This window comes from Lytechinus variegatus, chromosome 8, assembly GCF_018143015.1.
Source record: "Lytechinus variegatus isolate NC3 chromosome 8, Lvar_3.0, whole genome shotgun sequence".
NCBI classification, from domain to species: Eukaryota; Metazoa; Echinodermata; class Echinoidea; order Temnopleuroida; family Toxopneustidae; genus Lytechinus; species Lytechinus variegatus.
In genome coordinates, this window is record NC_054747.1 from 2,358,658 (window position 1) to 2,372,756 (window position 14,099).

At 38.3% G+C, this 14,099-nt stretch overlaps 1 protein-coding gene across 1 annotated transcript; it reads right to left on the bottom strand.

Annotated features, from left to right (window-relative positions):
- Nucleotides 1-7,549: 7,549 nt before the first annotated feature.
- Nucleotides 7,550-10,963, bottom strand: LOC121419807. The gene has a single exon (XM_041614267.1). It carries the CDS (start codon nucleotides 9,139-9,141, stop codon nucleotides 7,552-7,554), a length of 1,590 nt encoding a protein of 529 aa, XP_041470201.1. The 5' UTR covers nucleotides 9,142-10,963; the 3' UTR covers nucleotides 7,550-7,551.
- Between the last annotated feature and the right edge of the window lie 3,136 nt (nucleotides 10,964-14,099).

The window sequence follows — 14,099 nt, forward strand, 5'->3', positions numbered from 1 at the left end:
AAAAAATTGGTAAAGTAGTTTTTTCCTATTTCTATATTCCTATATTCTCTACTTGAATAATTGGTGGTGGTGGATAGAGTGCCAAGTAATTATGCTTTGTTTATGTTTAGAACAGCGTATTCGCTTCTATCCAATTACTAATATTCACAAGTTGATTTTCGTGTGTATAATTGAATAACATGTTGTGTAAACTTTGAATGGATGTGGTAAATCGTTGATAATAAAAAGAGAAGATGGCCGAGAATGAAGCCTTGCGGTACGCCGCACTGTTTTGTGATGAAAAACATTGAAGTATTTAAGATAGTGAGATAGCTAGTAAAGAGTTTCAAGAGTGCCACTTGTCTTATGATTGTCCAATCATTTTAGTGAAATTTAATAATCGTTCACAGCAAATGCTTTAGTTAGGTCTAATAGTTAATGCAGTACTGTTATGGCTTTATTAGTTTTATGAATGAGATTAATCATTGATACATCTATTGAGTGACCGTGCCTAAATCCAACATGATTTTCAAGTAAATATAATGTTTCTTTAAAAAAATCATCTCTATTTATATGTGTTTTTAATAGATTTTTAGTATAGAAATGGCAATACGGTCAATGGCCGGGAATTGTTGATTTTATTTCCTGTTTTCATGAGTAGGTGAAATATGCAACTTTCATTTTTGTTGGCCAAGACATAATTAGGCTACTAATACAACAATTGAAAATCAAAGATAATCCACTGATATCCTAACTTGCTTTTTACAACTTCAATACCATTTTATGCTGGAAATAGTGTAAATAATCCAACAATTTTTTATAGGCATGGAAAATGGATTGATTATTATGCGTTTCACGATATCTCTTGAAGGAGATATTTTTTAGCAGAATTTATATTTTGAAAGACCAATGTTATCCTAATAAAAATAAAGAAATTCATTAACGAAATGACAAAGCTCTGTTAATTTCATCCCGAACTTGAGAGAATCTTCTTTATTCTGTTATTTGTTTGGATTCAAGAATTAATTCATGCATGTCGATATGTTATTTCGAACGGTATTATTAATCATATTAGAAAAAATAATCTCTTTTGACCTGTCTTGGTTTGCGCATGGTCCCCAAAAAGAACAGTACGCTACTCAACGTGAGGTAAAGTGTGTGTATATTCCCTTGTTATCCAAGGATTATTGTTTTGTTGGTCATTCATTGGAAGACATTCATCATAATTTGTTTTGAAATATACAAAAGTGTTTCAGATATCTAGTTAACGTTACCATTTACTATGTATTTCAAGTCGATGTCATCATGGAAAAAATGAAATGTTGAATCAGCAATTGAAAGGTTGGAAGAGTGATAGGTGACAACCTATTCCAAATGATATATTCAACCTTGCATGAAGCTTGAATCCAACAATGTAAGTGTTGGGTTGAACCATTTGAAGTGGCGAATGCAAGATTTAGAAAAGGTTATCACTCCTCCAACTTTATTGTTGATTTTTTACATTTCATTTATTAGAGTGTACATAATTATGTCAGAATGTATATCTTTCCAAAGGGGAAAAACAGAAAACAAACAAATGGCCACAATATGAATTAGTAGTATCATTTCCAATTAGAAAATAGAAACCAACTCGTGTGGGTATGACATGACAGAATACGATGTAAATGCGATTTTAAAGGTCTAATACACCTCAGAAAAATGTTGATTTGAATAAAAAGAGAAAAATCAAACTAGCATAACGCTGAAAATCTAATAAGTCAAATTCGGATGTAAAATAACAAATTTATGACATTTTTAAGTTTGGTTTATTTTTCACAAAACAGTTATATGTGTAACTCAAATGAGACAGTTGATGTCCCTCACTCATTATTAGTTTTGTTGTTTTTTTAAGTATACAATATTTCATTTTTTTTAAATATATATTTGACAGTTAAGGACCAACTTGACTGAATCACACAAAGTATTAACAATGCTCATCACACATGTTCAGGGAGGAATTAATCGTAGTTTCACTTGACAATGAGGAGAAAAAATAGAATATTCCCTATTTCATATAATAAAATACAAAAGAAACAGTGGGAAGATGACGTCAGAAGACTCATTTGCATACCCACCTGGATGTGCATATAACTGTTTCGTGAAATTAAGCAAAACTTTAAAATGTTTAACTTTCTGATTTTTCATACGATTTTGATGAAATTTTCAGTGTTATGCTTGTTACATTTTTCTCTTTTTATTCAAATCAATTTTTTGTTGGGGTGGACTTATCCTTTAAGTATCACTAGTTGAAAAAAAATGTCATGTTCACAACAAGGCCAGGGTATTTATAATAAAAATTTAACAGCAATATTACAGGAAACAAAAGAGCAATTATAATTCGCCATCGAAAGGAGCGAAATTAAATATTTACTTGCCTTCAAAAAGTCAAGGACTTACTTGGAGCACATGATGGTGGTAATGACAGGAAGAGTGGTTTCTATTTCACTGGCTTAGAATCAAATCCCTGATATACTAGACAAATTACACAAATCAAACTCTCAATGTTAGTAGATCATTACTTGCCACTAAGGTTTTATGATACATTGTCCTGTGGCCTTTGGTCCCATGTAAATTATCCTTGTGTGTGGGGGGGGGGGTGCGTGTGTTTTTTTTTCTAAAAGGGGGTACGGTGCAAGCTTAAGGATAAAGGGGCAAGATCAGACAATCTAATTGTGACGTAATTTTTCTTAATTCTCAACTGTATAACAGCGGTAACACAGTTACAAGAATCAGACTTCCCTTTTCCCCCTTCTTCATTTTCCTTTTTTTTATTGTTCTCTCTTAACCATAAAATGGCTAGAAGGTATTGGTCATTTTATTGGTTCATAACTGAACATATTTCATATAGAAGCAGGCACGAATTTGATGTGTCTTATAATACAGTGCGTCCCAAAAAAACAAAACCAAGATTAAGCGATGATTTATCATAAATAAATCACAAATACAACAGATAAATGACCTAGGCCTACCAATGTAAAGCTTAGAATAAAAATAATAATAGGCATTTATATAGCGACATCTATCTAGAAATATTCTATTCCGAGGCGCGATGTTATCATATCATCATTACCCCGGCTTTAGCTCGAGCTGCCTTTCAGCGCTCATGCATTCAAGGAATTAATCCTGCCGGGTACCCATTCACCTCACCTGGGTTGAGTGAAGCACAATGTGGATAAATTTCTTGCTGAAGGGAATTACGCCATGGCTGGGATTCGAACTCATGACCCTCTGTTTCAAAGTCAGAAGACTAATCCACTGGGCCTCAACGCTCCACATCTCCTCTTTCATCTAGTATTACTTAGATTATTCCTCATTCACGCATGAGTGAGCAAAAATAATTTGAAGAAAGGATACCAAATACTCAATTGACGGGGGGTATCTGAATTTCAAAAAAATAATCACATGCCTAAAAAGTTCAATATCTGCTCTTTTATTTGATACCTTAATCACAAAGAATGGTCAAGAAGTAAAAAAGTTATGTTCCCTCGAAACAACGCTTGTATTTCCATAATTTCATTAAATAAACGTGTTTTCATCGGTTTCCCACAGAAGCTATCGCATGGTTAACAAAAGACTATATGCGTGGCTGATCGTCAACAAAACGGAGTGTCAAGTGAGTTTGAACGCTAGCCTGTAGAACCTGTTAATTTTATAAAATTATTGAAATTCAAGCCTTATTTCAAATAACCATAACTCTGTTATTTCTTGACCATTTTCTGTAATTGAGGTGTCATATTAAAGAGCTGATATTGAAATTTTTAAAAATGTGGTTTTCTTTTTGAAACCCAGATAGAGCCCGCCAAATGAGTTTTTGGTATCCCCTCTTCAAATCGTCTTTGCTCACTCATGCGTGAATGAAAAATAATCTACGTAATTTCAGACGAAAGAGGAGATTCTAAGCTTTACAATGGTAGGTCATTTGTCTATTGTATTTGTGATTAGGTTATGATGAATCATCGATAAATCTTGGTTTCGTTTTTTGTGGGACGCACTGTATAATGAATGCACAAGTAAATTCAATGTCATCTTTCTGAGAAAATGAATTCTTATTAAATTCATATCACATGACCAATCGTGGAACTGTTTGAATGACACCACAAAACCAAAATTGTAAAATATGTTGACTGGATTATTGCCAAATGCTTACCAGTATGTTCATTTTGTTTTCCACCGTGGTGAAACCAACTTCACTCCAGAGAAAACTTTGCTAATTATCCAATGGCTTTCTAAGTATCACAACCGAATTTATGAAGAAAAAAAAAGAAAATGCCCCTTTCTTTGTGGCCATATAGACTATCTGCAGAGTGGACAATAAAACACCATGGTAACGACTCAAACAACCTTTTCCCATAAATTGTATACAAAATGAAATAAGATGTTATGTTAAAGGTAAATGCCAGTTTTAGTAACGATATCAAAATGAGATGACTACCAAAGTGTCTGTTTGTATAAATAAAACATATGTGCCAATAAAAACTGCCAAAGGATTCTAGAAGAAATTGTGTAATTGCTGAGAAATAAGCACAGGATTCGGGTCAAGCGTCGGGCCCGACATACAAAGCAATGATTATACCAAAGACCTTATAATATATTACTAGACCGAAAGCTGCGCGCGCGTTCAGCACAAAACAAATCAGATTAGACTCCGCCTACCGCGATCATTTGAAGACAAAAATAAGCCCCCATTGACATTCATGAGCGTAAATATATTCATATTCCGGCCTTGTCATTGGCTAAGAGCGTCATTAATACGCGATTTCCCCGATTCTTTGTCATCGATACTAGTGGTATCGTGTTACAGAAGTAATTATTCATTTGACCTCATTACGTCATCTAATTTATTCATTCTGAAACTTTTCTTTCCACACAAAAATGGACCTACGAACACTCCGGTGAGTACGTATAAATTGATATAACCACATGAATTCAGTGGACTATTTACAAATTTCACACTGTATTTTGTGATCTTAGGTTATTACTCTACCAAATTATAGAGTTTACTATCATTCTTCTGTTAAAGGAAAGCAGAATTTGGTCTTTGAAATTGAAGTTAGATTGTCATCGTCGCCCAGTGCAGCCTGTATGTTGCTTGCAGTGTTGCGGTTATGCCGCTGTGTTAACCACATGTATTTTGTACGGGCTCCTAGCCGATTGGGCATCGAGAGAATTTCGGGCCGGTTTGGTTCACCTTTTCACCAATTAACAAGGACCAACCCACGATTGATTAAAGCAAGAAGAATGAAGCTTCTTTTTGTACACTGTAACGTTAGATCTAGAGGGAGATCTGCATCTATCTTCAGTAGATCGAAACCCAGTCAGGAATAAACTGTGAAGTGGAGTGTGGATGAAGATATATTGCCTGTCATTGTGTCAATCCTCACTTTCAGTTTCAGATATCAAATTTATTTTGCATAACTTCAGGCTTCTTCATTTAGCCCCCACCCATTTTAACTTATTGTTATTTATAAATAGGGTCTATAGTTAGACTCCTAGACCAAAAGCTTCAGTCTCTCTATTTTGGTTGTTCCGCTGAACTGTGTTGGCCGTTGGCTCACTCACGAATAGTAAAAAAAATGTCAGAAATTGTTGAATAAATCCCCAGAAACGACGGTTATTCCTGTATACGAAATAATATGCTGCTCTGCATGCATGTTTGTCTTATTATCAATAGGCTAGATCTAGATAGGCCTAACGTTAGATCTAATTTCTAACTTGGTTAACAGAGGATCTAGGCCTAGTGTTACTGTTGCTTCTTATTAATATTATTTTAGACTTAGATCTAGGCCTGCGGTACTTCACTTTTATTCATCGATGGTTTCTAATTCTAGGCCAACCTAATTCAAATCGAGTCATCTAAATTATACTTTCCCAACCCGCGACACTTACCCCAGGCCCAGGGCTTATGATCTAGGTCTGTAATTTAGGCCTCTAGGTCTGGGCCTAAACGACTCCATTTACATGTACGAGTATGCCTGTCAGTGTCAGTGGACTAAAGCAGCTGGGGTCAGTAAATGAACACCACTGCTCGATGATTATAATAATTAATAAAAATGGGGGTGGGATCGACAAACTCACCAGGCAAAATATGACATCTGAGGAGCGTTGTCCTAGTTCAAGTTCTGCCAGTCAGCCATATCAGTCAAATCCGCCGCAGCATGGCAGGTGACGTCACAATTATAGATTGGGGGTGGGGTAGGGAAATACGTCGCTACTACAGGCCCCCCCCCCGTTTTGAAAAATTTTGGTCATATTTTCCAAATAATTAAAAATGTGGACAAAATTCAAACCCAATTTGGAGCGACTATTTCCCGTTGTACCCTCCATTAATTTCCACTGGAGAGCACTAAAAAAAAAATTTTTTTTTTTAAAAAAAAACCTTCCCCAAGAACACAGGGTCCAAAAACTTAAAACAAATGTGGATCAAAACGATCCAATAGGCCATATAACATTAAATTTGAACACCAAAACAACACCAATTTAGTATCCAAAAATGGCCAAAACACATTGGGAATTTGGCGAATGAATATTATTTTCGCCTAAACATTCCTTCAAAGAAGGGAGAATTCTCTAATGGGCAATATTTAATCGACCGCCAAAAACCAAAAACCTAACTTTATCTAGGCGGTTGCCCTAATGACCAGATCACAACGCCCGATAGCGTTGCTCCGAGTCTCCCGGACAATCTCCGGGTATTTTCCTCAGAGATAATCTATCTCCGAAGCAATCCCCGATCCATGTCAGGGTTTCCCAAGGATTTCGTCTCGGGAAATCTGCTAATTCCAGGATCCCATAGCCTCCTCTGCCGGGTGTCAGGCAGTGCCTCTGGCTGCCCCTTCCAAGAAGGGACTCCTGCTGAAATGCAGGACGAATGCATATTGGCTATAGCAGTATGGGCTGATCCTGGATTACAGAATACTAGCTGTATCAATGGGTCAGCTTGACCTAACAGCTCCAAAGCCATGTTCTTATGCTTAATGAGCGGCCTATCCTGGGAAACCGCATCCAGGTTTTGTGGGGCGGACCCAGGAGTTTCTGGGCTAAGCATACAGCTTTGTTCCTGCCCTACAATATTAGGCAGGCTTAGAGGAAATTCCTCCAAGTCTTCACTTCCGGAGTCTCCGGAATGGCCTCCTGATGACATAGGTATAGAGGCCATGGAACTGGTACTAAGGCGGCAGACAATTACGTCCTCTGGATCCGCCTCCAGTTCATTCTCTGACGGATTCGCCGAAGATTCACCGGCTTGTATACTCTGGTTCAGAGTAACCAGTGGGACTGATTCGAGAACTGTTGAGAGATCTATTAGATCACCAAGATCTGTATTGAGATCTATGAGATCGTTCAGATCTGTTTGGAGATCTATGAGGTCTCCAGGATCTGTCTCAAAGTCTATGGGATCTCCCAGATCTGTCTCGAGATCAATTAAGTCGCCGGCAAGCGTATGTTCTTCAGGATTGCCGGGGCTTGTGCACCATAGTGATACTTCAGCCACAGCATCAATACCCTGTTCGTCGCTTGCTGGTGTAGCCGGATCTATTCTTGACCCAGATTGGCCGATCTGTTCCTGGGTCGAGATTCGGCCATCATTCCCGACCCCACATCGTTTCCCTCAAGGTCAAGGAAAGAAACCGAGGGCGTTTTATTCCTCAGTGAATGGTCTCCGGAAAGACACGTCTTCATTGCCTTGATGGATTCGCAGAGCTTGGCCACACTACTGGAGATCACATCCAGTCGGCCTTCATACCCATCCAGTCGTTCGACCAGATTCCCCATGCCAATGGGGTTGAACTGGTTAGTTCTTGTACCAGTACATGTAGATTTTGGAAGGGCATTCCCTGTATTGCTCTGCGGATAGCTAGGAATTGGATGGACCTGATTTACCATCCGCTTACAGGGATTACCTGCACGAGTTGCGGCCACTCTTGCAGGCTTTGATCGGCCAAACACAGCGTTATGAGAATGCTGGGCCCAACGGATTGCCTCAGCTGCCGACTCCACCGACTTGGGTCGGTGATTCAGGGCTTGGTACCCCGCATTATGATCATATGCACCTTGGCACATGCGAAGTACAAGCTGCTGCTGGAGAAAACTCTCCGGACTACCCGGGAATGCGCGAACTGCAAGATCTTGAAGGCGATCCACCCACTCCTCCAAAGACTCACTGGCCTCCTGTTTGGCAGCCATAAATTTTAATTGGGAGGACTCAGGTAGTTCTGAAAAGTTGAACCGAGCAGCCATCTTCCGGATGGCAACAGTGAAATCCATAGCTGGATTCTGTGCGGCCAATCTATCATAGTAAGCAAGAGCTTTGCCCTCAAGGCACCAACAGAGATAGGCCAAGCTTTCCTGGCCATCCCATTCTTGATCTGCTGCTAGAAGTGTGAACTTCCGAAAGAATGGGTCCCATTTTGTATTGCCGTCAAAAGAAAGGCCTTTTGGCAATTCTTGAAAGAATATGCCTGCCCGTGAGCGAAGTCTAGCACTTGCTGGTTGGGGCATACGCCCGAAGACTGGGGCACTTGAAGGCACCGCTTGAACATCCAGATAAGGCGGTGAATGCCCCGAATTAGCATAGTGGGGGAAATCTTCCACCGGAGGAAGATCAGGCCTCTCATTCTGAGGTACTGACGAACTCTGCATGGATCCGAAGTTGTCACCTGAAAAGGGATTGTCCCGTCTCAGGAAGGAGCTCTGCCTAACGCTGGCCTGTAATACATCAGCAGCTATGGCACTGTTGAAACTTGATAACCTACCACCTCTGGTATGTTCAGGAGGTGAGTGTAAGTCAAGTGGAAGTGCATGCTGATTGGAGGATCCACTAGGAGTATTAGCTACCACCGGATTAGGTTCCGGGATAGTTAGAAACCCTGCTGAACTTTCAGCTGGTTGAGGCGGAGTGTCTCCGCTTGTAGCTGTGGTCGGCACAGCCGGAATGGAAAAATCAAACCTTTCCACCTGGACACTTCCCAGGCTTGGCACAGACGCAAATAGATCTGGGGTAATTACCCCATCATGCGTCCGGGTTTCCGCAATGACCGCGAGACCCGCTGTAGTCATACCGGGCACGGTCGCTATCTCCAAAAGAGAGCACGAATTAATCGGTATATGGTCCGATTCAGCCATGTTGTGGGCTACTGCAAAGCCCACCGAATTTACCCAAAGAAAATCAATTAACAGTGATCACTGCAAACTCAACCGAATTTACCCAAAGAAAATCAATTAACAGCAACCACTATTGTTGGAGTAGAAGGTACACCAATGCTTGAATTACCTCCTGCCTATTAAGAACTCTAGCACGGTATGCTCGTAACAGAATCCTTAATATCCTTAACCTGCCCTGTACTTCAATCAGAAACTGTTGGTTAAGATTATCATTCATTTATTAAAACAATGAGATAATTATGCAGGTTTAAATTTGCTATCTATAAAATTCCAAACTTAGGCAAGTTATTCGGGTTCGAATACCCGACAATAAATTACCGATTGTCCGGCTGTAAACTGAGGGCTCAAACCGTGATTGAGTTATCCCTCTGTTATACAAAAAACTTATAATTGAATTCCCAAAATTATTACTCAAAAAATGTCCAGTAAATATTCCAAAAGTCTTGGGCCTAAACTAGCAAATTGTAATGTGAAATATTAATACCCAAAAGGCACTAGTTCAGCCCTGTAAATATTTTGTACAAGTAATTAAAGTAATATCCCAATCGATAATTGATAAAACAATAATTATTTTAAACCGGATTGATAATTGTCCCGATTATAAATCCCCAAGCCTAAATCAAGGCTAACACTGGCCTGATTATACCGTTTGGTTTGCCAGTTAATTGCAACAATGTTGCTATGTGTTGGTTGAACACTATTAGTAATAATTCAATCAATAAAACAATTGTTAATAAATCATCAAGCCTTTATCAAGGCTAACACTGGCCTGATTTAATGTCAGCTTGCCAGTTGATTTAAATGCTGTTAAACACGTAGGTATTAACGTGATTATTCTGATCAGACTATTATTTGCGACGATTGCACGGCGCAGCTTTGCACAAAGCCGACGCGCAACTTCCGCGAGTTAGTTTCACCCAAGCATACACACAATCACCTTTAATAAAACACACCGCAAAATAATAGAAAAGCCTATAAATAAAACTAACACCCTAAATTAGAAATTAACTAGGCCCAGATCTAATTATTCCAAAGAACAATTGTCAAAATATCGACAAAGTTTAACCGCTTCAGCAGTAGGTTGCTCCTGGCCACACCGTCCGACGGGAACACAACCTAAAACTTTAGCCACCGACAAATAATCAGTGAAACAACGATAACTATGCTGGCCTCAGTCCAGTCTAAACTACTTCTGGGTCCCAACCCATCGGAAGTAATTCAAACCACTGCCAGGCTACACAGTCATGCAAAAAACACCGATAATTCCTTCCGAAAAAGGCAATGTCAATATTCTATAAATAATTCCCCGGTTTAACCAGATCTAAATCTAAATAACCTAAATTGTATTAAATGATTAATAAAGTCTAAAACCAAGACTACACAAATGCACTAGTCCAATCACTCCGCAAACACACTTCGATTAATTTAAGTTACCCAATAATAGTCTGTAAAACCCCTAAAAAGTACCAGAATTTAATATTTGAATCCCAATTAATAATTGATCAAGGTCTGCGGTGAAGACTAAGCCCGAAAATCTTGGTCACCGATTCCGATATCGGTCTAACCCAAGTGAATTCGAGACACCGCAATATGACCTAAAATTCTAAAAAGCTGTATTAATTTCCAAAATTATATTTCAAAATGTTTAAGTTGATGACGATAGTCACCCCCTCCCCTCTCCTAAATTGACAGGAGATAATCCGCAGTCAAAAACAATCACACCCACTCACAAAACAATCACCACAAAATCCACCAAAATCACTTCAATCCTCAATCAGATTGCACTAAAAACAAAGGCTCTGTGAAATCTAAATTCTAAACTGTAAAATTATAAAAACAATAATCGAAATCACCAGAAAAGAATCTAAAAATAAAAACTTCAAAACTTACTCTAAACACCGCCCCGAGAGGTCTCCAATGCCGGCAAGTCCGGATGCCCTCGGTTGAACGGCCCGCGCGGATCCCTACCGCACGGCGCAATCCTCCCTGTCTCCGGCCTACTTGCGGTGATGCAGTGAAGCACTCAAAACCCAATGTGGGTCCCCGAAAATAATTGCAAAAATTACGAATTGTCCATGACGCCAATAAAGCAGCTGGGGTCAGTAAATGAACACCACTGCTCGATGATTATAATAATTAATAAAAATGGGGGTGGGATCGACAAACTCACCAGGCAAAATATGACATCTGAGGAGCGTTGTCCTAGTTCAAGTTCTGCCAGTCAGCCATATCAGTCAAATCCGCCGCAGCATGGCAGGTGACGTCACAATTATAGATTGGGGGTGGGGTAGGGAAATACGTCGCTACTACAGGACCAAGGACTAGATCTAATCTTGGTCAATAATGGCAATGAAGTTTAAACTTTTAGCCAGGAATAAAAGACATCAAATCCATATAGGCCTAGATCTCAGTTTAGAACCAAAGCTTTACTTTCTAGGTCTAGATAGATCGAGAGTCCATCGGTTCTATCTAGATCTAGACCTACGAGTAATTTAGATACGCGAATGCTGTTGCACAGCTCTGAGTCTTGGACTAGATCTATACTTTCTTACAAATAGATCTAGACCTAGTGCATGAGATGAAATTATGTTAAAGTCAAATAAAATAAGATTCGGAAATAAAAAGATGCAGATGTTTCTTTTTGGGGGGAGGGCAGACATTTGAAAAAATTTAGAGAAACCTACATGTAAAATTCAGAAAGCGAGGGCCAGAAGTAACCAATATTACCTATGGCCGTTTTGTGCATTTTCTAAAATAAAATTGAAGGATGTCATGCAATTCTTTTTTTGATGAAGGCTTTCACATTTCATCTCTTACCCAAATCCCTCCCCTATACATACGGCCATGAAAAATATCACTTCTTATTTTTGTACTCTCTTTTCTTTCACAAACAGGTTGAGTTTGAAGAAAAAGAAAAACAGGTTGAGTTTGAAGGACAAGAAAAACAGTATAGAGGTCTACCTATATGGTTCAAGATGATGATCATAAGTGCATGCATCATTTTGCAGATTCTCATCCAGGTATAAAAGTTAAACTAACCCATTCAAAATTACAGATACATTACATGCATTGAATGTTAACCATGTTTACATTAAATAAAAATAACCTGAGCCACAAAGAGGTAGGATCTGTACGGAACATACACTTCTTAAATATACAGGCTCTCGAGTCTAAAATAGAACCAATGTCAAAAGTTATGTACTTTGGGCAAATTTATAAAATTATGACATGTCCTTGATCTACTAGTAATTAAATTGCCTTTTTATTTCCTATTTGTTTATAAACAAAGCAATATTTATTTTTCATGAGTTATATTTTATAAAATTCATTTTATTCATTCTTTAGTGTGATATTCATATTTCATATTTGTAAATTTACGATTTTTTTTTGGTTTTACATTTTGTCTAATAGGATGATGCAATTTGACAATTTCCATGGAGGTGATTGATGATAAATAATTGGTGAAGTAGGCCTAATAGAACAGTGCCTGGACCACAGAGAGAAATACAAACTACAGCAGTTATATGAGTGAGTGAGTTAGTTGGTGATTATTTTTGATAATGGAGGTTGTTCACATTTTTTTGGCAACAAATAGACCTGCCTTTGAAAAACCCATTTCAATTTTGTTTCTAGATTATAGTTAGTGTCGTTTTTAATTACAGATCAAAATATTCTGTGCAACAAAACATATCAACTTTAATTCTGACTATTCATATAATTTACATATGTTATTTACAAGAAATCTCTGTCATTTTTTCGAAGAGTACATGTAGTTAGAATGGAGAGTGGTATGTAAACTGCAGAGAACATGTTTAAGTGATATGCTTTATAGAAGTACAACTTTATAATTAGAAGTAAGATTTCCTATGGTATGTGTTGAAGAAACATATATATACCTATGCATAGTCTCACTTTTCTTAAAACATTTGTTTTATAAATCATGACAATTTAAATGATTTTCTTTCTCTATTTTTTTCAATCTGCAGGACTGGTGTAACAGATGTTTTCATTCAAGAAATCCAACTATTCAACATTGAAGACTTAAGAACCACGTGATGAAGATGGAAAAGGTTTTTTTTTCCAAGTCCAATTGAAAAAAAAAAAATTATTATCACAACCCAAATTCATGACGTATTAAAATTGGTTGCAAAAAGAGAAGCTATAAACATACAAATAGGAGCAGCGGATTGAAGTTGCTTGAAAGTGGGGGGCACAGGGAAAATGCTGTTTTATGTGAAATTTTTAAAAAGTTGCGAGCAAGCAAAATGTTGACATTTTAAAAACAAATATCAAAATTTTTTGGCGGAAGGCAAAAAATTTAGGGGGGTCCACCTGAATTTATCCACCTAAATCTTAGAAGGGACCACAAAAATTTCCAGCAAAAAAAAAGGTTGGGGGGCACAACAATTTTAAGGGGGGGGTCTACCTGAATTTAGGGGGGACGCAGGAAAAAAAATTGACGAGCAAAAAAAAAGATTCTCAAAAAATTTAGGAGGGGGGACTGTCCCCCACCTCAAATTTAGGGGGGACAGGTCCCCCACCGCCTATGGGCAAGAGTCCTTCAAGCCCCCCCCCCCCTCCATCTGTACGAACCTGCTTATATACCCCACTCACATGAATTATTAAACTTAATGCACACAGGATTTCCTTCAGAGGTATATTATAGAAATGAAAATATTGTTTTCTTGTTTCAAAGGGCACTCGTCATGGTGACCATAAAACAGATCCTTCGCAAGTGAAAGGGGCACAGAACAAATTCTTTAGAAGCGCTCTCCTTGGGTAAAAGGGGGCAGTGATTCAAGAAAGGGCACTTTCAAGAAGGCGAGGGGCACTTTGTATTACATGAAACGGGCTCTCAGATGGAAGGACACAACACGTGGGGGGCATTTTTGGGTGAAAAATTGCATATAAGGAAGAGC

Bases quoted from the DNA above. Each gene is read 5' to 3' on its own strand.
- LOC121419807 (XM_041614267.1), bottom strand. From the start codon at position 9,141: ATGGCTGAATCGGACCATATACCGATTAATTCGTGCTCTCTTTTGGAG.